This window comes from Bos mutus, chromosome 11 (assembly GCF_027580195.1).
Source record: "Bos mutus isolate GX-2022 chromosome 11, NWIPB_WYAK_1.1, whole genome shotgun sequence".
Classification (NCBI taxonomy): Eukaryota; Metazoa; Chordata; class Mammalia; order Artiodactyla; family Bovidae; genus Bos; species Bos mutus.
In genome coordinates this window covers 75,415,994-75,440,727 of record NC_091627.1, presented here as the reverse complement: position 1 = coordinate 75,440,727, position 24,734 = coordinate 75,415,994, and the positions used below count along the sequence as shown (strand labels likewise).

Below are 24,734 nucleotides of genomic sequence, written 5' to 3'. Positions count from 1 at the left end.
TTAGTATCAGTGTTCTTCTCTCCTGCTCCAAGTTCAGTTCAGTCATTCAGTCGTGTCCAACTCTTTGAGACCCTGTGGATTGTAGCATGCCAGGCCTCTCTGTCCATCACCAACTCCTGGAGTTTACTCAAACTCATGTCCATTGAGTCAGTGATGCCATCCAACCATCTCATCCTCTGTGGTCCCCTTCTCCTCCCGCTGTCAATCTTTTCCAGCATCAGGGTCTTTTCAAATGAGTCAGTCCTTCGCATCAGGTGGTCAAAGTATTGGAGTTTCAGCTTCAACATCAGTCCTTCCAACGAATATTCAGGACTGATTTCCTTTAGGATGGACTGGTTAAATCTCCTTGCAGTCCAAGGAACTCTCAAGAGTCTCCTCCAACACCACAGTTCAAAAGCATCAATTCTTTGGCACTCAGCTTTCTTTATAGTCCAACTCTCACATCCATACATGACTACTGGAAAAACTATAGCTTTGACTAGATGGACCTTTGTTGGCAAAGTAATGTCTCTGGTTTTTAATATGCTGTCTCGGTTGGTCATAACTTTTCTTCCAAGGAGCAAGTGTCTTTTAATTTCATGGCTGCAGTCACCATCTGCAGTGATTTTGGAGCCCCAAAACATAAATGTCACTGCTTCCATTGTTTCCCCATCTATTTGCCATGAAGTGATGAGACCAGATGCCATGGTCTTAGTTTTCTGAATGTTGAGTTTTAAGCCAACTTTTTCACTCTCCTCTTTCACTTTCATCAAGAAGCTCTTTAGTTCTTCTTTGCTTTCTGCCACGAGGGTGGTGTCATCTGCGTATCTGAGGTTATTGATATTTCTCCCGGCAATCTTGATTCCAGCTTGTGCTTCATCCAGCCCAGTGTTTCTCATGATGTATTCTGCATACAAGTTAAATAAGCAGGCTGACAATATACAGCCTTGACATACTCCTTTCCCGATTTGGAGCCAGTCTGTTGTTCCATATCCAGTTCTAACTGTTGCTTCCTGACCTGCATATAGGTTTCTCAGGAGGCAGGTCAGATGGTCTGATATTTCCATCTCTTTTAGAATTTTCCACAGTTTGTTGTGATCTACACAGTCAAAGGCTTTTGCATAGTCAATAAAGCAGAAATAGATGTTTTTCTGGAGCTCTCTTGCTTTTTTGATGATCTAATGGATGTTGGCAATTTGATCTCTGGTTCCTCTGGCCTTTCTAAATCCAGTTTGAACATCTGGAAGTTCATGCTTTATGTATTGTTGAAGCCTGGCTTGGAGAATTTTGAGCATTACTTTGCTAGCATGTGAGATGAGTACAATTGTGTGGTAGTTTGAGCATTCTTTGGCATTGCCTTTCTTTGGGATTGGAATGAAAACTGACCTTTCCCAGTCCTGAGGCCACTGCTGAGTTTTCCAAATTTGCTGGCATATTGAGTGCAGCATTTTCAGAGCATCATCTTTTAGGATTTGAAATAGCTCAACTGGAATTTCATCACCTCCACTAGTTTTGTTCATAGTGATGCTTCCTACGGCCCACTTGAGTTCGCATTCCAGGATGTCTGGCTCTACATGAGTGAACACACCATCATGATTATCTGGGTCATAAAGATCTTTTTTTGTATAGTTCTTCTGTGTATTCTTGTCACCTCTTCTTAATATCTTCTGCTTCTGTTAGGTCCATACCATTTCTATGCCCATTTTTGCATGAAATGTTCCCTTGGTATCTCTAATTTTCTTGAAGAGATCCCTAGTCTTTCCCATTCTGTTGTTTTCCTCTATTTCTTTGCATCGATCACTGAGGAAGGCTTTCTTATTTCTCCTTGCTCTTCTTTGGAACTCTGCATTCCAATGAGTATCTTTCCTTTTCTCCTTTGTCTTTCGCTTTTATTCTTTTCACAGCTATTTGTAAGTCCTCCTCAGACAAACATCTTGCCTTTTTGCATTTCTTTTTCTTGGGGATGGTCTTGATCCCTGTCTCCTATACAATGTCATGAACCTCTGTCCATAATTCTTCAGGTACTCTATCGGATCTAATCTCTTTATCTGTCACTTCCACTGTCTAATCATAAGAGATTTGATTTAGGTCATACCTGAATGGTCTAGTGGTTTTCCCTACTTTCTTCAATTTAAGTCTGAATTTGGCAATAAGGATTTCATTATCTGAGCCACAGTCAGCTCCCGGTCTTGTTTTTGCTGACTGTATAGAGCTTCTCCATCTTTGGCTGCAAAGAATATAATTAGTCTGATTTTGGTGTTGACCATCTGGTGATGTCCATGTTTAGAGTCTTCTCTTATGTTGTTGGAAGAGGGTGTTTGCTATGACCAGTGCGTTCTCTTGGCAAAACTCTGTTAGCCTTTGACCTGCTTCATTCTGTACTCCAAGGCCAAATTTGCCTGTTACCTCAGGTATCCCTTGAGTTCCTACTTTTGCATTCCAGTCCCCTGTAATGAAAAAGACATCTTTTTGGGGTGTTCTAGATGGTCTTGTAGGTCTTCAAAGAACCAAGATCCTTTGTTAATCCTGTTTTGTGAGTTTGGGTGATTCAGTCAGCATCTCTGAACCTCAATTTCCTATCTGTAAAGTGGAACCATCAGTAAATGTGTCAGAAGGCTTTTGTAAGACTGTGTCAGTGGATCTGAAGTGAAAATGCTTTCTAATTTGTGATCCCTGTGTCCCGCCCACCCCCCGCCCCCCATGCTGCCAGCAGTGATCTGTCCAGTTAGCGGTGCTCACACTGTTTGCTCTTTCAGACTTTCAAGGCAACTCTGCACCTTGTCTCATCTTCCCCCTTCCTTTCTCTCCTTACAGCCTTTTGAAGGAGATGGGCTGTCCTTTTTCTCTCTGTTTTACATGAGGCTCTGAAAGGTCTTGTTACTTGCTTACACAAATAGGACCATGGCTGAAGACTGGGCGTGCAGCTCTCCTGTGGAGAGAAGAGATTTTCCTTTGTGTATTGCTGAGTGAATCTGTGCCTGGGTGGCTCCTTGACCAGAGAGAGCATAGTGGGTGAGCTTTGTGAGGGAGGCCTCCTAATTTCTTCCCTGGCACATCTCCCAAACACCCTGCTCCCTCTTCTCAGCACTTCTATCTTTGAGTACCAAACTGATGGAGGAGGAGCTCACTCCCTGTTGAACTAGACATTATTTGCAGGTTGTTTGCTGTGGGTGAGCTGATGATTAAACTGCAGCAGAACACTTTTGTAATGTCTGCTGAAAATGAAAATATTCTTCCTTAAAGCGTCTGTCAGTGCAGTGTTCACACTCTGCAAGGCCCCAAGATATTTCTCTAAAAACAGCAGTTGCTTCTCTTCTACTACCCAGACAGATTCAAACCCAGGCCCACATTTTCATCAAGGACCTACTGTGTGTGGACCCTGCCCTCTGTGGAGATAAGCTGCACACAGTCGTTCTGAATTAGAGCTCAACTGAATCAGTGATGACCTCTCCTGCAACGTATTGCTCCCTGATCTTGAACCAGCTGATCTGGCTGGCTGAGGTGCCCCGGGAATGCATTTCTCCTATAGCCATGCCCACAGGAAGACAATATCTTCCCAGATGGACAGGCCAAGGGTTTGGGAGCAGCAGAGCCATCAGGCCTGTGTTCTTAGCTCACAGCCTAAGAGCACACACTGTGAAAGCCAAAGAGGATGAGATGAATGAGGGCAGCAAGAACATATGGGTCCCTCAACAAGCGTTACAGAGTGAGCTGGGAACCAGGTGTGTGAGAACTGGATCACAGCCAGGATTCTCTAAAAGGACAACTAAGTAGCTGAGCGCCTTGTTTTTGGTGCCATTCACTGGATTACAGCCATGAAGACAACCTAGTCCCCACCCTGGAGGAGCACAGAGTCAGGTCACCAGAGTAGACTGCATGGTGCCCTCCCTCTTTCATTATCCTGCCTGCCCCTGTTGTCCACGGTAGAGCCCAGCCTCCTCTGACCCATCTCTGCTTCCCTGGGACTGCCTCATCTCTGCAGAGAAGGCAGCCGGCAGTTCTTGTGTTAGCTCCAACACCTTAACATGTGGCCTCTCCTGGGGATAACTGTAAATCTACAATGGTCTGGAAGGACCAAGATAGCCTTTAAACCTCCCAACATTGAGGCTGCAATGGTGGAAGAAGAGGCGGCAGTTTATTTTCCACAGAAATGGGGCTTCACTTGATGCTATTCAGATTCTCACTGGCTAAGCTGTCCCTCTTTCTGTCTGTGCCTGGGGCCAGCCCTCCTCCCAGGCCAGCTCCAATGGCTGCTGGATGCTGTTTGCCTCTTAAGCCTGACCCCACATCCAGTGCCTCTCAGGCTCCTCTGAGGCCAGCTGGGCTCATTTGTGAGGGGCCGAAGTGACAGGGCTCATTCTGCAATTCTCCTTTAGCTTAAGAAGTTGAGTTTTCTGTACTTAAGACTAATTTACAACTGGTTTATGTTTTTGATGCATCTGAAGGACCTCAGCATTTAGAAGGTCTCTTTGAATCCTGGTGAAGAGGAGCCTGATCTGGGAAACAAGAGTGGTCTGCAGGAGGCTGGATTTTCCTATCTTTTAGAGGGGCTTTCTCCTTCCATACAGGACCCTTTGTGTTGGTCTGAATATGCTGAACTCAGGACAGATAGTGATGCTGGGATCCCCAGATTCTTGAAGTCACAGTTATACACCAAGCACTTGAGGAAAGGAAGAGGTCTTGGAGGACATAAAACTCATTTCCCTCTTTCATATGCTTTCATATTCTTGAAGTATATTTTATTATTTACATTTTGCAGATGAGGAAACTGGAACTTGAAAAGTTCAGTCCATCACTGTGGGGGTGGGGGGAAGTAGGGGTAATACTCGCCATGAGGAAAGGGGTCAGGGCTGACTTCACGCAGCTCATCTGGGACCTGTTTCTCTCTGAACCCCCTCTGGACTTGTCTTCACATCTGATTTCTGATGATGGCAGAGACAGGTCTTATTTCAAAATTAATGAGGTGAGGAAATACCTACCTCATAAGAAAGTATATCCTGTGAAAATGTAATCCAGAGACTGCAAGTGGATGGAATAGATGGTTAGTTATGTGCTATTTGAGTAGATCCTGTTGGAATTTCCCTCTCAGAAGCCCCCATGGCCAAGAATCTATCATGATTGATTCTTGGGTTTCACATTGCCTTTTCTAGGCTCCTTTTTAAAAAATATGCCACCTCCTTTGGAAAGAATAATATCAAGATCTGAACATACTGATGTGAATTGATAGATGCCATGACTGTCTTGATGGAGAAGGCCTGGACTTCTTGCAGAAGAAATTACTGAGCAGGTCAGAGGAAGGAAGAGGAGAGGTGAGCATGAAAACACCATCATTACAATCGTGCCCTGAGACTAGAGGAGGTTCTTGCTTTCCTGGGGCTGATGTGCCCAGGCTGAAATCTCATCCTGAACCTCAGTGGTCCACAAGGAAAATCTTGCTGTCTTTCCCTGGAGTTGACAATATCAGGCAAAGTGGCTCTGCTAGACAGATTACTGATAAAAGAAACAACTGTATAATTTCCATTGTGCCCAAATATCCCTGTAGTCATGACAACATCCTTAGAGACTTACAGCACTGACAGATGGGGAGATGGCTAGTTTCTTCCCAATAATCACAGCTACCACGTAAGATGATTTCTGGCCTGGCTGAATTCTTGAGGGTTGCTGACTGCAGGGTGATTCTGTGTGGGGGTCATTCAGGGAAGGGAGGCTTTGAGTGTTACTAGAAGTGAGTGGGCAAAAATCACTAGTCACTTGGGTCCTTGTCTGACCTGGAGGGAAATAATGTGGTGGTGGTTCTGTTTTAGAAATGTGTCCCCTGTCCCCCACTGAACCAAGACTTTCTATTCCTCCAGGGCCCATTATTACTGTACCCCTGAATTATGGCCACTGGCCCTGAGCAGTTCTCCCTTGAGTATATATCTGTACCGTGCTCCCTGTCAAGCTACAGTCCAAATCATTGTCAACCTGTCATCCTACTGAAGAAGCTCTTCTTTAAAAAATTGTAGTTAATTTATAATGTTATGTTAGCTTCAGGTGTGTACAGCAAAGTGACTCAATTGTACACACACACACACACACACACACATTCTTCTTTTCCTAATGTATAGATTATTACAAAATATTGAGTATAGTCCTCTGTGTTATACAGTTGGTCCTTGTTGGTAAGACTGTCTTGTAACTTATCCTTCTACTACTGTGTTGAAGCTTAAGCTCTTTGCCTTAATTAGTTTTCCAATCTTCCAGAGCCAGTCCATCTTCATATAGTCAAACTCCTCAGCATATGCCTTCTTTTTAGTTGAGACTCAGTATCTCCCCATCCTCTGCCTACTCCATGATGCTTTTTTGTTCTATGGGTTTGATCCCCTCTTTCTTTCACAGAAAATTCCTTCTTTCTTGTCTTTCTAAATTTTATTCATTTTCCAAGTTGCAGCTAAATTCTACCCACCTCCCAAGAAGCTTTTCTTTACTAGCCCAGCCAAGGCATTGGATCAGTCCTCTTATCTATGGCCAGTGCCACACAGCTTGGCAGATGTGTTATTCTCAGGGCTTAATGAATGAAAATAGCCTTTTCTTCCTCAAAGGCTGAGACTTTGTGTTGAGAGCTGTCCATTGATGTCGCCTGGATCTCTCCCAAGTCACCCTCTTTATCCTTTCTAGACCACCCTTGCTAAACCATAACTCTACTTTCTCTGCTTTTCTTCACATCACTGTTACCACCTGACATCCAGCATTGTCTCTTCAATTAGAATATAAGCTCCATAAGGGCAGAGGCATCATCTGTATTGTCATCTTTTTTATGCCCAAGAAGTAGCCACAACAAAGCCTAGGATATAATAAGGCCTCAGTAAATGATTGTTGAAGGGTTGACTGAATGAATGAGTTCTCACTGACTGGCTAATTCACATTCAAAACGCTGGACGAGAAATGGGAAGGCCCTGATCCTTTCCACTGTGCCGGAACTTTGAAAAATTAACCCTGACACGGCTCTTTTCCCACCACCACAGAGAACTAAACATTGCTGAACATCAAAATTATCAGAATAGCCCAGTCCACAGGGACATTGCACATTCCTATCAGAAGAGCTCTGTACCCAGGGAGTACAGGCAAGGCCAGCTGAATTCTGTTAAATGCTTATATTTGTACTGCTCTCCTTGGATTGTTGTGAGGTTCAAATGCAATGAAGTATGATAAAAAGAGCTAAATTATAAATCAACATAAAAATAGGAAACATTATCCAAGCAGTTTGTGGTTGGGGATGGCATGGTATTGTGGGCCAAAAATTCCATGAACAGGGGAGTCTGGAGGGCCACAGCCCATGCGGTCACAAAGAGTCAGACGTTACTGAGTGTGCATGTGCACGTGTGTGCACACACACATACACACGCAGTGTTGGGAATTAACAAAGAAGGGGTTAAGATCATGCAGGATTATTTAATTTTGCTTGTTCAGAGGGAACTTTTTGGATTTGTCAGGAGTTTGGTGAGGATGCCTTTTTCCTTTGAGAAACACAAATGGTATGTTTTCATGTTTGAACGCTGGTCAGTGGATTCTGTCTATAAGAAGCAGTTAAAGATGCCTTCCAAACCTTAGAAATATTGAAAGAGAAAAACAATATAACCACCAGCAACACATCATCATCATCATCATCATCAAATTAATCCTTGCGAGACTCTCAGAGATAGGTATTTTTTTTTTTTTTTTAAAGGAGAAGAGAGAACTGAGGTACGTAGAGGTGGAGTCCCTTACACAGACTCCCTTAGCTAGTCAATGACAGGATCAGGAATTTAATAAGAATTGCTACTGTTTACTGAGAAGGCTGAGCACCTAAGAATTGATGTTTTCCAACTGTGGTACTGGAGAAGACTCTTGAGAGTCGCTTGGACAGCCAGGAGATCAAACAAGTCAACCCTAAGGGAAATCAACCCTGAATATTCATTGGAAGGACTGATACTGAAGGTGAAACTCCAATACTTTGACCACCTGATGTGAAGAGCCAGCTCTTTGGAAAAGACCGTGATGCTAGGAAAGACTGAGGGCAGGAGGAGAAGGGGCAACAGAGGATAAGATGGTTGGATGGCATCATCGTCTCAATGGACAGACTTCGAGCAAACTCCAGGAGATAGTGAAGGACAGGGAAGCCTGGTGTGCTGCACTCCATGGGGGTCAGTCACAACTGAGTAACTGAACAGCAACATACTGAGAATTTTCTAAATGTCCGTCATTCTTCTCAGTACTTCATTCAATACGATGCTAGGAGACAGGCAACGTTATCCCTCATTTACAGAAAGGAAAACATACCTAGGGTTGTTAAGCTGATTACCCAAGGCCACACAACTAAGAAGGGCAGGAGCCGAGACCTGAGCCCAAGCAGGGGGCCCTGGAGCCTCTGCTTCCCCACTACTCTGTGCCACTCTTGGGTCCCTGGTCTCTGTTGCAATGTCCAGCAAATGGCTTAACTTTTATAGTCCAAGAAGCTACTTTCATCACTCCTACCAAAACAAATGAAAGAGAGGAAAGCAGAAAAGAGGGAGAGAGACTTAGGGGAGGGGTGGGGAAGAAACATTTGGAATCGCTAAGGTGAGTTGCAGTGAAGACTCTGCTGGAATCATCTTTGGCTGGAGGAAGCAGATGGCATAGCTGCCCTTAACAGCCTCCTAAGAAGCTCTAACAGGTCCCCATGTGAAAGGAAGATGGCTGTCAGTTGGGGGTGGAGGCCCACCCAGCTGTGTAAAAGGTTTGTTAAGATGAAATTATGGTTTACTGAGTAGCAAAGAGCAACAACCAGCTGCCTGAGAATTATGCCGACAGGATGCAAAGGCAAGAGAATATTGTGTAAACCTTATTTACAGATCAATAGATAATCTATCATACACAAAAGGTCAGCTCCATGAAGGCAGAGCAGTAAAGAAAGAAATATTGCTCGTAAATACAATATTGACTTGAAAAAATCCACCCAGATGAATCCTTTGATATATACTCTTCTAGTCAAACTACATTTCTTTATTCATGAATTTTTTTCTTCCCCTAACCATTTCAGGTTCCATAGTGAAGTATAAAGGGAGTAATGAAGAAGACTGATTTCTAGTTATTTTGAATTCTGTGCCATCAAATGATCGGTATAAAGTGGAATCAAGTTTGAGAATTTCAGAGCAACATTTCTAAGTGTGTGTATGCAGCATTTAGTGTTCTGAAGTCAAATGACAACTCGCCCCTACTCTTTGTAGTTTCCTGCTTTGCTGACTGTGTTGATAAACATTTATCCTGGCTTAAGGAAATAAACAACTACTCCATCCTGCTGGTCCTCTCTGGATCCCTTCATCCATTTTATGTTTCTTTTTTGCCTTGAAGCAAGTAGTTCATCATTCCCCAAAATACCTGAAATCATTGCCACCCACCCCTACTTGGCTGCTGGATTGCAAAGCTATTCAGGACCACTGCCCAGACACAAATAAGTGTGGGAGAAGAGGGGAACTTGACTGGGCTTTGTTTCCGTGACATAATTAGGTTAGAGGACCACCTCTAAATTTGAGTGATTCCTCTCAGCAATTTAAAAAATATTTTCAAAGGACCACAGTCTGAAAAGCCTGAATGATGCTTTGCTGGTAGTGTTTTTGGAATGCAGAGCTGCTCTAGTTCTCAGGATTACCTTGGGCTGCAACCGGGAGCAATGTGCAGCTGAGAAAAGTCTGCCCTGGGCAATAAGTCCAAAGGCTTGAGAGGGACAGCTGTTCATTCCAACTTCCTGATGGGGATCAGCATGGCAGTGGTTGTGAAAGAACTTTATACTCTGAGGAATTATGTGAGTATATATACTTTTCAGAGCCATCCAGGAGGATCATTTGACAGTGACACAATTCCTCTAAACTAAGTACAAGTTCTTTTCTTTTTCCAGTTAGAAAGCATGTTTCAGATACTCTGAGAATGATAACCTCCTCTCATGAACAGATGTGGCTGGAATCGGTCACCTCCAGTTTTGTCTGGACTTGACAGGGTAGTCAGGTAAGACTGAGGATTACTTAACACCTCAAAGTGAGAAAAGGATACAAAGAGGAGTCTGGACTTAATGATAGACTGCAGAGGTTTCAGCTCTTCCAGAGTCAAAGTCAGAGCTTCATCCTCTCTGTTCTGCCAGAGTTCCCCCTTCAGTCTAGGGCCATGCTTTCCACACATACACACTCCTAAGTTCCTCTCTTGCCCTTACTCCCTAGAAACAGGGCTGAGGGTTTCTTGCTAATAAGAATGAATGGCGCTGGCCACAAAGTACAGGTTAATATTAAACGCTGGAGCTCTTAACTTCGCAATGACTCCCCATCCCTTGGATTTTCCCAGTTCCCCATTCGCAGACCTGCTATTATCATCATGGGCTGTGACATGTGTGTGTATGAGAGGGTTGTTTCTTCCTGAATCTCTGCTCTGCAGGGTGCTTCTCATGAGCCACATGTGACAGTCTGTGAATAGGGGTGTCCCTTTGCATATCCCACCACTCCCTGGTGGCTCAGAGGTTAAAGCGTCTGCCTGGAATGTGGGAGACCCGGGTTCGATTCCTGGGTCTGGAAGATCCAGGGAAGATCCCCTGGAGAAGGAAATGGCAACCCACTCCAGTACTCTTGCCTGGAGAATCCAATGGAGGGAGGAGCCTGGTAGGCTACTGTCCATGGGGTCGCAAAGAGTCGGACATGACTGAGCGAGTTCACTTTCACTTTCACTTTGCATATCCCAGCTCTCTTTTGTTCTGCTGTATTGAAGGCTCTGTGGTCACCCCTATTCCACTCAATTTTTCTAAGAGGAAGGAGAGAGGAGAAAGGGAGGGATAGAAATTGGGAGGGAGAGAAAAAAAGAAGGAATGAAGGAAACCACCTGGGTAATAGGCACTAATAATTTTATATTTATATAGTTATTTATGGTTTATATGCTAAAAACAATTTGTAAAATGTTTTTACAGGCATAATCTTATTTAGTTTTTATAACCACCCAATTTATAGATAAACTGAGGTTTAGAGAAGGTAAAGTTTATCTAGCTAATAAATAACAGCATCCTATCTGGAACCCAGTCCTTCTGATGTCATGTATAGTTTTTTTTTTTTTCTTTTCTATACTGCTCCATTAAATGTAAAGGCATGTCCCAAAGTTCTTTTTTGTTGAATCCATGCTAAGCACCCTAGGTGAAAGCTGAAGGTCTTAGTAATCACCATAACTCTCTATTAAACCCTTACTGGACTTTTTTTGAGGTTAGACTTATAGACTTTGGTTGGCCAGAAATAACCATCCTACAAATACCTAGTACATTTATTAATGTTTTTGTAGTTAACAGTATATTTTCATACGTGAACCTCACTTGAAAGTCCTATAAGCTATGCACATCTCAGAGGTCTAGTGATTGGCCCAAGAATGAATGGTGGAGTCAGGATGAGGCTCTAGATTTTTTTTATCCTAAGGCCTATGCCTTTTCTGTTACCTCAGATTTCCTCCACTGTGGCGTACCTAACCTGTGTTAGATTCTGCAGAGTATAGCAAAGTCCATTTAAAGAGCCGGGACTCCTGAGTTGCTCATAGCGCTGACCTCTCAGCATGACTGAATACATAACTTGTGAGGTGTAGGGATCTCTGTTCAAAACTGTTAAAGCATTTCAAGATGGTGACAGCAGAGTATTAAACCTGGAATGAGGCCCTCTGAGTGTGGGACCCTTTTGAGCATGGAGCCCTGTTAGAATGCCAGTGAAGGTGGTCCTGCCTGACATGACTCAGGAGTGGAAGACTTTGTTTCTTTCTCAGATTGTTTCTGGGGCTCCTATCAGAGAGCCGAAATCCCAGGTCATATGGACTTTGTTCTGTTAAATCTTTTATTCCCTCCATCAGAGAGCTAAGCCACAATGTTCCTTATTATATTAATTGCTAACTCCAGTTCTCATAGATCAACAGTTAGGGACAGTCAAGATATCACTAGTAGCTAATGTTTATTGAACATTTATTATGTCACAGGCACCATGCAAAACATTTTATGCGCTTTGAATTGATTGCAAGTGTAAGTGTTAGTCACTCAGTCATGTCCGAGTCTTGCTTGACTGTAGTCTTCCAGGCTCCTCTGTCCATGAAATTATCCGGAAAAGAATACTTGAGTGATTCCCATCTTTATCCTTCCCTGTATCACTACACCTTGTCTTGGTGACTTTGCAGCTTTTCACATCAATTAGTGGATTCTATTTCTCCACCTCTTAAATCTGGGTTGGTCCCAAGAATGATAAAATGCAACAGAGGAAATGGTGTGTAAATTCAGGGTTTAAGTCTCAAGAGGCTTACAAGCTTACTCTTTCTTTTGGAACCCCAGGTCTGCTGTGAGAACAAGCCTGTGTGAGTTGGCTAGAAATGAATACCACTTGTTGGAGAGCTGTCATCCCAAACCGAGACTATCCAGGGCAGCCAGCACCCACTTCACCTGCCAGCTAAGTTCAGATACATGAGTGAGCTAAGCTGAGGTCAGGCCAACAGAGTCCAGCTCGGCCGATGGATTTCACTGATCAACTCACAAATAGGTAAGAAATGATACATCATTTTTGCTTACAAACTGTCTTTTGGAGGTAAGTAAGTATGCATTCTTATTAAATTAATAGATAACAGACACACATCCATTATTATTTCCAAGGAAACAAGCTTTGAGAGGTTATATTCATGCCTGTGATCAGTAGTTAATAAATGGTTCTGTAAAGTGTGACTCTATAGGTCAAGTTCTTATCTGTTATTTTGCAGGGTCCCATTGTAGCACTCAGGGTTCTGTCAAGCCCTTAGCTAATTTGAAAGCTGAGTGGAAGAAGCAATGTTTTTGCAGATAGAGTCAGGCCCAAGGGATGGAGCTCAAACACCAAGAATCTCTCTGCTGATAAAAATACCATGTCTATTATTAACCAAAACTTTAATATAAAACATTGTAATCCATCAAAGGAAAAAATGCTTACACGCAGAACAGGAGAGATGATGCCTTTGAGGTCAAGGTCACAAGCTAAATGCTAGCAGAAATTTTGGCTGTATCTCATTAACACTAAATTATGACTGAATTCTGCAAGAGGTCTGTGTGACAATCCCATTAATGCAAATGGCATTCCTTATGATGTCTGCTTTTGTAAATGAAAATCAAATGCAATTATGTCAGTGGAATTTACTCATTAAGCTAAACTAAAACCCACCAGCAAGTGTCTCCTCACTTCCTTTTCTGCCCCACATCTTTGATTACAAGCCGTTGCTCCCCAGAGTTGCAAATGGATATTTTGCTAAAATACGAGTACACAATTTGATGATAGAAGGGGCACCAGAATACAGAAGTTCTTACAGATATCGGAGGTTGGGAAGGTTCTGGAAGGCATCAGGGTCGATGTATAGCAGGTTGTTGGCCTTTTCAATTCTACTGTGAAAGAGAAAAGAACGTGCACATGACCTTACTGGTAAGGAGTGCTATGGTATTTTTCATTATTATGCGAAGAGTATGTTAATCAGTTATTCACCCTTTGTCCATCCATCATTTCCACAAAGATTGAGCATGCATGTGGTGTCTTTTACTATACTAAACTGTGCAAACAAAATATTAACCCTGTCTTATATAACTGTCATCACTGAAGTCTTCCTGGAATCTATTCATCAGAGACAAACAAAGCACAGCTGGGTGAGTCATTTCACCCTGAACTCAGTTGAGTGTTTAACCAGTAAGGATCTCCCAGGGTCTGAGGAAGGCAGGGATGAGGCTAATGGGGAAATGATGTTTTTTTTCTGACTGGGAGACGAGAGAAGGGGATGGACAGCAACAAAGAGGGTGAAGAGTCAAAGGAGATTGGAGAAAAGTAAAGTGAAAGGTCAAAGGAAAATGAAGATTAGGGGATAAGCAGTGAACATCTCTGGCTTTCACGGTGCAGTCCCGGCAGACAGCAGGTGGCAAAGTGCCAGTGAGTCCCTCATGCTGGAATGGAGGCTGCTCTCTCACAGCTCATGGGAAGTGATGGCTTCTGCCCTGGGCTGACCTGCGCCACATCCTGATCAATAGTCTGGAGGTGGGCATGTTCACATTTGGATTCCGACAGAGAGAGGCTGCCCTTTCCTCATCTGGCGGGATCAATGTATATTTGCAGAGATGCTCTGTGTTAATTACTTCCTCCCTATTTCATTAGCTTTAATGTTGCAGTAACCTGTAGCTACGCAGATCCAAGTACCAGGTAATTAATCATTTTAAATACAGGCAGTGTTACATGGAGGTGAGCACTCTCCATGTGGGGGAGAGATGAAAGAGCCATCCCATTAGCTCCACTGCCCTTGAGCTGCACAGAGGGACATCTACTTGACCTTGCGCAGAGGGCTGGCTGCCCTTTGGTTCGCTTCTCTGATACTCTCTGTGGGTTCTGAGACCCTGGTCAGATCTCTCTTCCCAGCTAGGGTAAGGAGAGGCCAAGCAGAGAGAGAGGGAAGGCGTCAGTTGCAGAGGCTTAATGACAGTGAAGAAGAATGAGAGTGGGAGGTAGAAAAGGAAAGGGAGGGCAGAGTCTGTCATAATGGACAGACTGTCATTCCTAAACAAATTCATATATATGTATGTATGCGTATATCAATTATGCATGTGTGTATATATGCTTGGCAAATGCTAAGAAGTTTTTAAAAAGATACAAAAGAGTCAAGGGATTTATGTTCAAGTCCTTAGCCTGCTGTGGATTTGGCTGGGTGACTAGACAAGCTTCACAACTTCTCTCTGTCTTTCATTCCTCATCTGTAAAATTAGGAAAGTGGTTCAGTGGCTTTCCTAACTGTGTTCTCTGAGAATTTTGTAAGATATTCGTCAGTGCTTCACAGAGGAACCTTTCCAATGACACTAGTTGAGAAACTCTTAATACAGTATCCTTCTTGGAGATTCCAAGTGCATGTGTGCATATTACAGACTCTGAGTTTTCCTACAGTAGGTGAGTCTGTCTAACTTATTTGACCATAGAATCTTTTTCCTTTTTTGTAATGATAATTTTCTGTTTAATGATACACAGAATACACTTTGGAAAAATTTGGACCTGTCTCCAAAGTCTCATCTGGCTTTGATAATTTATAGTAACTTTAGACTGGTATGCAACAGAGGTGTATCTGTGTGAGTACTGGCATGTATATAAAACTAGAATGTCAACAAGAGAAAATACATTTGGTTGGAGTAGTAAAGAAGCCAAGGATTGTTATGATAACTTACTGGTATGCCAGTTTATGTGTTAGATCTACATAACATTTATCATCTCATTTGTTCATCACAGTGATCCTATGAGGCATGCAATCTTATTATTCCCACTTTACAGAAAGAAAGCTAAGTCTTAGTATGATTTTGCATCTTGACCAAGGTTCCATGGTGAGTATGTGGCATAGGCTAGCAGTCAAACTAAGACTGCCCATCTTCAACTACATCATGAGGAATTTATTTTGGGCTTTGACTGTGGAACAAATTTGAATGAGAGGATGAGCTGGAAGTATTAATATGTGCAGTCACAGAGCTAGGTTCTTGAGTTTACTATGCAAAAAAACCCTGAGAAGGAAGAAGCAGAATAAGACTAAGCTCTGAACTAGTACCCGAGTCACCAGGCAGATACATGGCAGCACCTACTGGACTGACTTTGACAGACTAAAATGAAATTCTAGGAGTCTGAGGACAGAGCAGAGCCAGGGCCTCCCAGGAATATAAGTGAACTTTAAGGCTACTACCAAAAGCAGGCATGAGCAAAACCCCATAGAGTCTTGCTTACATTTCATGTAGTTTGGGCAGGTTGGAGAACACGTTTGCCTCTATCACTTCCAAGACATCATTCTGTGAGATCTCTCTGCAAAGAAAGAAATATAATTCAAGTCAGTTCAGCTACAGTCCAGAATGGATTTAGGGCTCAGCCTGGAGCCTTGTGCCTATAGTGATTTATGAGACACACAGAATTCTACTCCTGCTTGCAAAGAAGTCAGCTGTAATAATAAGGCGAAGCTAACATAAGATGCTAATACTTATAGAACAATGAGAGAATGAACCCAAAGCAGTGAGTCTGGTCAGAAATTATTCAGTCTATAGGTGTAGCCACAGAGGCCCAGAGAGGGAAAGAGACTTGATTAAAAGTATTTAGGGAATATACAGGGTGAAAAAAAACTTTTAATAGACCAGGATCAGCGAACTTCTTCTAGAGGACCATGTAGTAAAATTTTTATTTTTTGGCTTTATGAATCATTTGGTCTCTGTTGCAACTACTCAGTTGATACTGTTGCATAAAAGTAGGCATAGATACCATGTAAATGAATGAGCATGCCTGTGTTCCAGTAAAACTTTATCCATAAAAACAGATGGCAAGCTGGGTTTGGTGTCATGGGTGATAGTTTGGTGACCCCACCCTAGCCATGGAGGCAAGTTTTCTCTGCTGTGCTGCTTTGGAAAACGAGAACCTCGAGTTAGTCTCTTTTAAATACACATCCATGCTGTTACCCAAGTGGAGATTGTTATTGCAAGACCTTTGACATTACTGTTGCTTGGCCCAAAATACCCTGGAAAGATCCTTCAGGTCCCAGCCTGTTTGCTCCTAGAGTAATTGGAAGGGAGTAGATGATGAAGTCCACTCTGCAGAAGCCCAGAGCTTATGAGGAGAGAAGGGCGAGAAGGGCGACTTAACCAGTTAATGTTTATAAAGTGGCTCAAAGATGAAACATGCTATTATTAGGCCTCCTGAGGAAGACTCTCATGCAGTTTTAATGTGGCAGCTGAGAGAGTTTCAGAAAATCTCATAGGTGGTGTGCATTCAAATTGGCTCAGGCAAGGCGCTGTCTGTTGGCCTGAGATTTTGCTGAGAAGCTCTAGAAACGCTCTTGATCAAGGGAAAGTTCTGGAGAGCAGGACAGGGAAAAGGCCTGTTGGGGGAGGGGAAGTATGACTGTGAGCACAGGGGCTGGCAACATGGAGGGGGACCAGGGGGTGGGTGCGGAGCTGTCAGTTCAGTGGTGGCAGGATCCTTTCTCTCACTCCCCCATTAGCAAGGAGACATTTTGTGTGAGAAGTTCAGTTCAGTCGCTCAGTCGTGTCCGACTGTTTGAGACCCTTTGGACTGCAGCATGCCAGACTTCCATGTCCATCACCAACTCCCAGAACTTGCTCAAACTCATGTCCATCGAGTTGGTGGTACCATCCAACCATCTCATCCACTGTTGTCCCCTTCTCCTCCTGTCTTCAATCTTTCCCAGCATTAGGGTCTTTTCCAAGGAGTCAGTTCTTTGCATCAGGAGGCCAAAGTACTGGAGTTTCAGCCTCAGCATCAGTCCTTTCAATGAACATTCAGGACTGATTTCCCTTAAGATGGACTAGTTTGATCTCCTTGCAGTCCAAGGGACTCTCAAAAGTTTTCTTCAACACCATAGTTCAAAAGCATCAATTCTTCAGTGCTCAGCTTTCTTTATAGTTCAACTCTCACATCCATACATGACTACTGGAAAGACCATAGCTTTGACTAGACAGACCTTTGTTGGCAAAGTAATGTCTCTGCTTTTTAATATGCTGTCTAGGTTGGTCATAGGTTTCTTCCAAGGAGCAAATTTTTTTTTTTTTTTTTTGTAGTAAAATTAATAAACTTTATTGAGAGGACTTTGTGAGTTGTATTTTAATTTCTTGTCCTAAAGATTTATATATATATATATATATATATTTAATTTTATTTTATTTAACTTTATAATATTGTATTGGTTTTGCCATATATCAAAATGAATCTGCCACAGTTATACATGTGTTCCCCATCCTGAACCCTCCTCCCTCCTCCCTCCCCATACCATCCCTCTGGGTCGTCCCAGTGCACCAGCCCCAAGCATCCAGTATCGTGCATGGAGCCTGGACTGGCAAGTGTCTTTTAATTTCATGGCTGCAGTCACTGTCTGCAGTGATTTTGGAGCACAAGAAAATATAGTCTGTCACTGTTCCATTGTTTCTCCATCTATTTGCCATGAAGTGATGGGACTGGATGCCATGATCTTCGTTTTTTGAATGTTAAGTTTTAATCCAGCTTTTCCATTCTCCTCTTTCACTTAAATCATGAGGCTCTTTAGTTCTTCTTTGCTTTTTGCCATAAGAGTGTTATCATCTGCATATCTGAGGTTATTGATATTTCTCCCTGCAGTCTTGGTTCCAGCTTGTGCTTCATCCACTTGGCATTTCACATGATGTACTCTGCATATAAGTTAAATAAGCAGGATGATAATATACAGCCTTGACATACTTTTTTCCCTGTTTGGAACCAGTCTGTTGTTCCATGTCCAGTTCTAACTGTTGCTTCTTGATCTACATACAGATTTCTCAGGGGGTCTGGTATTCCCATCTCTTGAAGAATTTTCCAGAGTTTGTTGTGATCTACACAGTCAAAGGCTTTGGCATAATCAATAAAGCAGTAGATGTTTTTCTGGTATTCTCTTGCTTTTTTGTTGACCCAGTAGATGTTGGCAATTTAATCTCTGTTTCCCCTGCCTTTTCTAAATCCAGCTTGAACATCTGAAAGTTCATGGTTCACATGCTGTTGAAGGCTGGTTTGGAGAATTTTGAGCATTACTTTGCTAGCGTGTGAGATGAGTGCAATTGTGCAGTAGTTTGAGCATTCCTTGGCTTTGCCTTTCTTTGGGATTGGAATGAAAACTGATCTTTTCCAGTCCTGTGGCCACTGCTGAGTTTTCCAAATTTGCTGGCATATTGAGTGCAGCACTTTCACAGCAGCATCTTTTAGGATTTGAAATAGCTCAACTGGAATTCCATCACTTCCACTAGCTTTGTTCAGAGTGATGGTTCCTAAGGCCCACTGGAGTTTGCATTCCAGGATGTCTGGTTCTAGGTGTGATCACGCCATCATGGTTATCTGGGTCACGAAGATCTTTTTTGTATAGTTCTTCTGTATATTCTTCCCACCTCTTCTTTATATCTTCTGCTTCTGTTAGGTCCATTTCTGTTCTTTATTGTGCCCATCTTTGCATGAAATGTTCCCTTGGTATCTCTACTTTTCTTGAAGAGATCTCTAGTCTTCCCCATTCTATTGCTTTCCTCTATTTCTTTGTATTGATCACAGAAGAAGCCTTTATCTCTCCTCGCTATTCTTTGGACCTCTGCATTGAAATGGGTATATCTTTCTTTTTCTCCTTTGCTGTTAGCATCTCTTCTTTTCACAGCTGTTTGTAAGGCCTCCTCAGACAGCCATTTTGCCCTTTTGCACTTCTTTTTCTTGGGAATGGTCTTGATCCCTGCCTTCTGTACAATGTCATGAACCTCCTTTCATAATTCTTCAGGCACTCTGTCTCTCAGATCTAATCCCTTGAATCTATCTGTCACTTCTACCGTATAATTGTAAGGGATTTGATTTAGGTCATACCTGAATGGTTTAGTGGTTTTCCTTACTTTCTACAGTTTAAGTCTAAATTTGGCAAAAAGGAGTTCATGATCTGAGCCTCAGTCAGTTCCTGGTCTTGTTTTTGCTGACTGTATAGAGCTTCTCCATTTTTGGCTGCAAAGAACATAATCAATCTAATTTCAGTATTGACCATCTGGTGATGTCTATGTGTAGAGTCTTTTATGTTTCTGAGAGAAGGGCACCTCTAATACTATAGTAGCTTCCTTCATGATTCATTTGGTAAATTTAACTGCCTTCATACTTTTCACAGTTGAACATAAATAAGGGTGGTGTGTGCATGCATGTTTTAAGAGGATGTGCTGGCCATTGGGTGTTTATTTGCTTCTCTGCCCTTACAGTGGGAAGAGTGCTGGGTGGTATAGGAATGAGAGGAGTAGGAAAGGAGTGAGTGAATTGAAAGTTGCTCACTTGTGTCTGACTCTTTGTAACCCCATGGACTATACAGTCCATGGAATTCTCCAGGCCAGAATACTGGAGTGGGTAGCCATTCCCTTCTCCAGGGGATCTTCCCAACCCAAGGATTGAACCCAGGGTCTCCCACATTGCAGATGGATTCTTTACCAGCTGAGCCACCAGGGAAGCCCAAGAATACTGGAGTGGGTAGCCTATCCCTTCTCCAGGGGATCTTCCTTACCCAGGACTCGAACTGGTGTCTCCTGCATGGTAGGCGGATTCTTTACCAGCTGAGCTATGAGGGAAGCCCACAGGAAAGGAGTGGGAGACTTCAAAAAAGGGGACATTTTTTGAAGACTTTAAGGAGTCCAGTGAAAGAGCTGCACAGGTAGAAAATATGCATGGAGGGAAGCACTGGATGACAGAGAGGGTTTAAATGCAAATGAGCCCGTATCATGCAAAAGCTATAGTATTTCCAGGTTCACATGCCATCCCCTTGTAGTATCTCAGCCTAATACTGCCTAGAAGATAGATATTTCTCCTTTCCTGAATTCATGTACTGAATTCATCCCATACACATTCTCTTATGTGGATTTTTTTTGCCAAAGAGAACTAAAAATTATTAAAACAAATGAGCCAGGAAACATTTCTAAATTAATTATTTCAGAAGGTAGTTCATATTTTATGGCTTCAGCTTCAGAGGCAGGAGAAGGTGTTAGGCTTGGAAGGTGGTAGAGAGAGCCTTTGGCTGGAGGAGGTCTGGAGGGAGGTCAGCAGCATACAGTAGTGAGAAAATGCCTTACTGGGAGATTGAGGGCTCTTGCTCCATTTCAAACCAGTTCTGCCTCTAGTTATTTCTGTTACCATTGACTAGGTATCTACTATCTACCAGCCCTGTACATGCATTCTCCTCAATCCCTTTAGCATGCCTGTGAAGCTGGTATTTTAATCTCCATGTTAATAAACAGCCCTATCTGTATGCACAACAGCTCTGGCTGACTGCAGGGCTGGAACACTTTCTTCTACATGCCTTGCCTTCCAAGCCATGTTAGGTCTAATATTTCCACTTCTATATATTTACTCAAGGGAAAGGAAAATTCATGCCCTCCCAAAGACTTGTGCACAGATACTCATAGCAGCTTAATTGGATAAACTGGAACATATTCATACAATGGGATATTATTCATCCATAAAGTGGAACAAACTGCTGTTCCAACATAGTTGAATCTTTAAAAAAGATTACGCTGAGTGAAAGAATGCAGACTATTTATATGAGGGTCTAGAAGAAGAAAAACTAATCTACAGTGATAAAAATCAGAGTAATTGTCACTTGGGGCCTGGGATGGAGTTTGCTAATGGGAGAGGCAGCAAGTACTTTCTGGGATGATGGAAATGTTCTCTTTCAAGATTGGGGAAGTGGTAACATAAGTTTATCTAACTTTGAACTTTAGATTTAAAGTGAATGCATGTATTTTAGTGTATATGAAACATACCTTAATACAGTTGTATAGCAATACTTTTTATTCAGAGGAAGGAGAGTAAATTCTATTCTGTTTATGTCTTGAGAACTCTGAATTGAGAGAGCTATTGGAAAAATGTTGTCTGGTCTGAAAGTGGTTCTGAAAGTTCTATCAAATCCTAGTGCAATCCTGGAGATTATAGATAAGGTTCCTTCCCCTCTTGACTGTCTCCCCTGCAGCTCCCCAACCCTTCACTGAAATCTATGAAGTGAATAGCTGAACTAGGTCAAAGAATCAGAGTTTCTCAACTCTGACTGCACTCTAGAACCTTCTGGTGGATTTTAAAAAAAATTCCAAAGCCTGGGTTCATATCTGAGAATTGGATTTATTTAGTCTGGGGTGAGACTCTGGCATTATTTTTTTTCCCTTGTTCTTTAATTCTCCAAACAATGGTGGTTCCTATGTGCATAAAGGATTGAAAACTATTGGTCCAGATGATGTTAAGTTCCTGTTTAGACCTGTGCTTTCCATCTTACAGAAGGTTTGCTTCAGGAGCAAGGGCCAATTTTCCTTGTTCTGCTAGGACAACAAATTGGAGAAATAAAGTTCTTGGAGCACAAAAGGAAATAAAAATTAGATAAAATAGTAGTAAGAGAAACCTGGAGATAGAACCTGGAAGTGGGAGTAAAATATAAGAGGTATTATTGAATAGTTAATTTTGATTTTTCATAAGAAAATTTAATCAGAAGGTCAACATTTCAAATGTTCAATGTGTAACATGGGATATTGTGGAAAATATGTAAAAGCATCTTATATTTTATTGTTATTCAGTTGATCAGTCATGTTCAACTCTTTGCAACCCCATGGACTGCAGCACAGCAGGCTTCCCTCTCCTTCACTATCTCCTGGAGTTTGCTTAAACCCATGTCCATCGAGTTAGTGATGCCATCCAACTATCTCACCCTCTGTCACTCTCTTCTCCTTCTGCCTTCAGTCTTGCCCTGTATCAGGGTCTTTTCCAGTGAGTCAGCTCTTTTCATCGGGTGGCCAAAGTATTGGAGCTTCAGCTTCAGTATCCGTCTGGGGCTCATTGACGTGTGGATGCAGAAGAAGATGTGAGAGTTCATCTCTCTTCTATTGAGCAAGATGCTGAAATGTTTTGGAAATATGTAAAAAAAAAAAACCTGGTACTCTTCCATCTAACATTTTTTAAATATTATTTTGCATAACACATGTTATTTATATGAATATGTAGACATGTATTACTTTTAAAAAATAGACTGACAGAATATTTCCCAGTTTTAATTTCTAGAATGACAAATGATAAAAAATTGGGGAACTATCCAATGTAGGCTGAGTTCTGTCCTTCTTGGGTGAGGGGTCTTGATTCTGTGGAAAGCTTGTTTCCAGAGCTGAGACTCTTCTCATCTTCCCAGGCAGTGAGTGGTTCTCATGATTCACATAGAAATCACCTGGGGATCTTGTTAAAATGCAGATTCTCTATGGGAAGATCTTGAGAGGGTCCAAGGTTCTGCCTTTCTAATACCTCGGGTGATGGGTATGTTGCTGATCTTGAGACCACATTTCGATTGCAAGGTTCTTCTGAAGAATGGTAGTAACGTCCTACCAGGCCTTTCTCCCCAACGTACACAGAGTGGATATGAAAAGCATGATAGAGGAGGAGTGAAGTTCTTGATTTAAAAAATCTTTTATCTTCTGGAAACCCCTCCCTTACTCTCTTATTTTTTTTTTTGAACTTTACAAATTGTATTAGTTTTGCCAAATATCAAAATGAATCCGCCACAGGTATACATGTGTTCCCCATCCTGAACCCTCCTCCCTCCTCCCTCCCCATACCCTCCCTTACTCTCTTATTGAAGTTTTCCTGTTCTCTAGATTGTCACAAGAATTCTTTCTCAGTTAAAGCACTTGCTACTTTGTTTTGTTATTGCTAATTTTTTGGTGATGGGGCGGTGGTCATTGCCTAATTCCCCAACATGACTTTGAGTTCCTAGATGGTGTTTTATCCATTTATCTTTGTATCTCCAGCACCAAGTGCTAAGTTGAAGCATGATAAGTACTCAATAGATGTTTAGTGGGAGGATGTGTAGATGGAAGAAAAATAGTCCTTAGGTTCAGAAACGGTATCTGCAAAACTGTGAAGGAGATGAAGCTTGTCTTCTGTAGTCTTTCACCCCTCTTCAAGCAAGCCCAGCTTGTCTATGAGCTAGATTTTTGTCCCAGGAATTTTTCTACAATTAATACATAGCGTGGAAGGGACACATGCATGGATTTGATCTGCTGTGCTAATAGTGTCTGGATGCCCCTATGCGTCACAGAGTTTCCCAGTTCCTCTCTGGCTCACAGGTGAAGTCATTGAATTGACCAAACACCCATAGAGCTGAAAACAGGAGAGATGACTGGTGTAACTGTAGGAGTTCTTAAAGCATTTGATTGAATGTTAGGTCTCTTTTGTGCACAGAATTCTATGTTTCTTTGAAGGAAGGGGAGATGTGCTTGAATGAGGTGCTGGAGGTTATCAGGACATTCTCTCTGGAGTTTCAGAGTGAGAATTAGATTCTCCAGGTTTTCATTCCTCAGGCCAACAAAAGGGTTAGTATTCATTTAAGTACACGTATGGGGATGAGGTATCAGTAGGATGGACTTAGGAGTGAATGAGCATGTAGCACTCAGCTAGATCTGCATAAAATTTTAGTCTTGGACTGATATTCATTTGTCCACCATTTCACTCGACACTCCTTTTCCAATTGCTGGTTTCACTAGGCAAAAAGTTGCTATAGGTTTGTAGGATAGGGAAAAACTGAAGAAATTTAAAGAACATCTATGAATTGGAGAACAGAGTGTAATAAGAAATCAAACACTCATTGTCTTTGCTTTCTTTTTGATATAGGAGATAGTCTGCACCTAGGTTTCCCCTGTCTTTTCCTTCCTCCTCTGACCTTCCATAGAGTATTTTCTTTTAATAAATCCAAACTACCTCTCCATAACCAGACATTCAATTACATTAAAATATTTTTAATACCCAATGAGTCAAATTCTTTTTTTTTTTTCTATTTAATAACCTCAAGTGTTGACTGTTTCTCTCCTGAGTCCCCCTGTGGGACCCCTCACGCGCACTGTCATAGCCCTCAGAAATTGCACTGGGTTTGCATTCTGTCTTGTCTCCTTCACCAGACAAAGAACTCCTGGAGGACTGTGACATTGCCTTTCTTCTTGGTATTTCTGCTTCTAGCCAAGTGTTTGCTGAATGACTGAATTATCTTTGAAAGAGTATAAAAGATTTTCTCCGTTTGGTCTTGCACAATAAAGCTGTGTTCTTGAAAACCTGCAGGAAACGGAGTATTTGCAAATCAGAATGTGTATTAGCACAGGAAAAAAGCATCTGGTGTCCCAGAGCCTAGGAGTGAATCTTTAGAAGAGTGAAGAAGTAATTCGACGAATGTTCAACAAATTTTGATCAAGCAGCTTTTGTATT

The 24,734-nt window shown here is 42.1% G+C and overlaps 1 protein-coding gene across 4 annotated transcripts in view; it reads right to left on the bottom strand.

Annotated features, from left to right (window-relative positions):
* FSHR (follicle stimulating hormone receptor) overlaps nucleotides 1–24,734 on the bottom strand; it is a 196,572-nt gene that overhangs the window by 57,112 nt on the left and 114,726 nt on the right. For 2 of the 4 annotated variants that reach the window (XM_070379601.1, XM_070379605.1), the window contains exons 3-4: nucleotides 15,726–15,800; nucleotides 13,301–13,375 (exon numbers count right to left, since the gene is read on the bottom strand). The exons of 1 other annotated variant lie outside the window; for it this stretch is intronic. In XM_070379601.1, coding sequence (XP_070235702.1) covers nucleotides 13,301–13,375; nucleotides 15,726–15,800 — 150 coding nt within the window. The remainder of the gene's footprint in view (nucleotides 1–13,300; nucleotides 13,376–15,725; nucleotides 15,801–24,734) is intronic. One more of the 4 variants, XM_070379602.1, reaches the window with a different exon arrangement.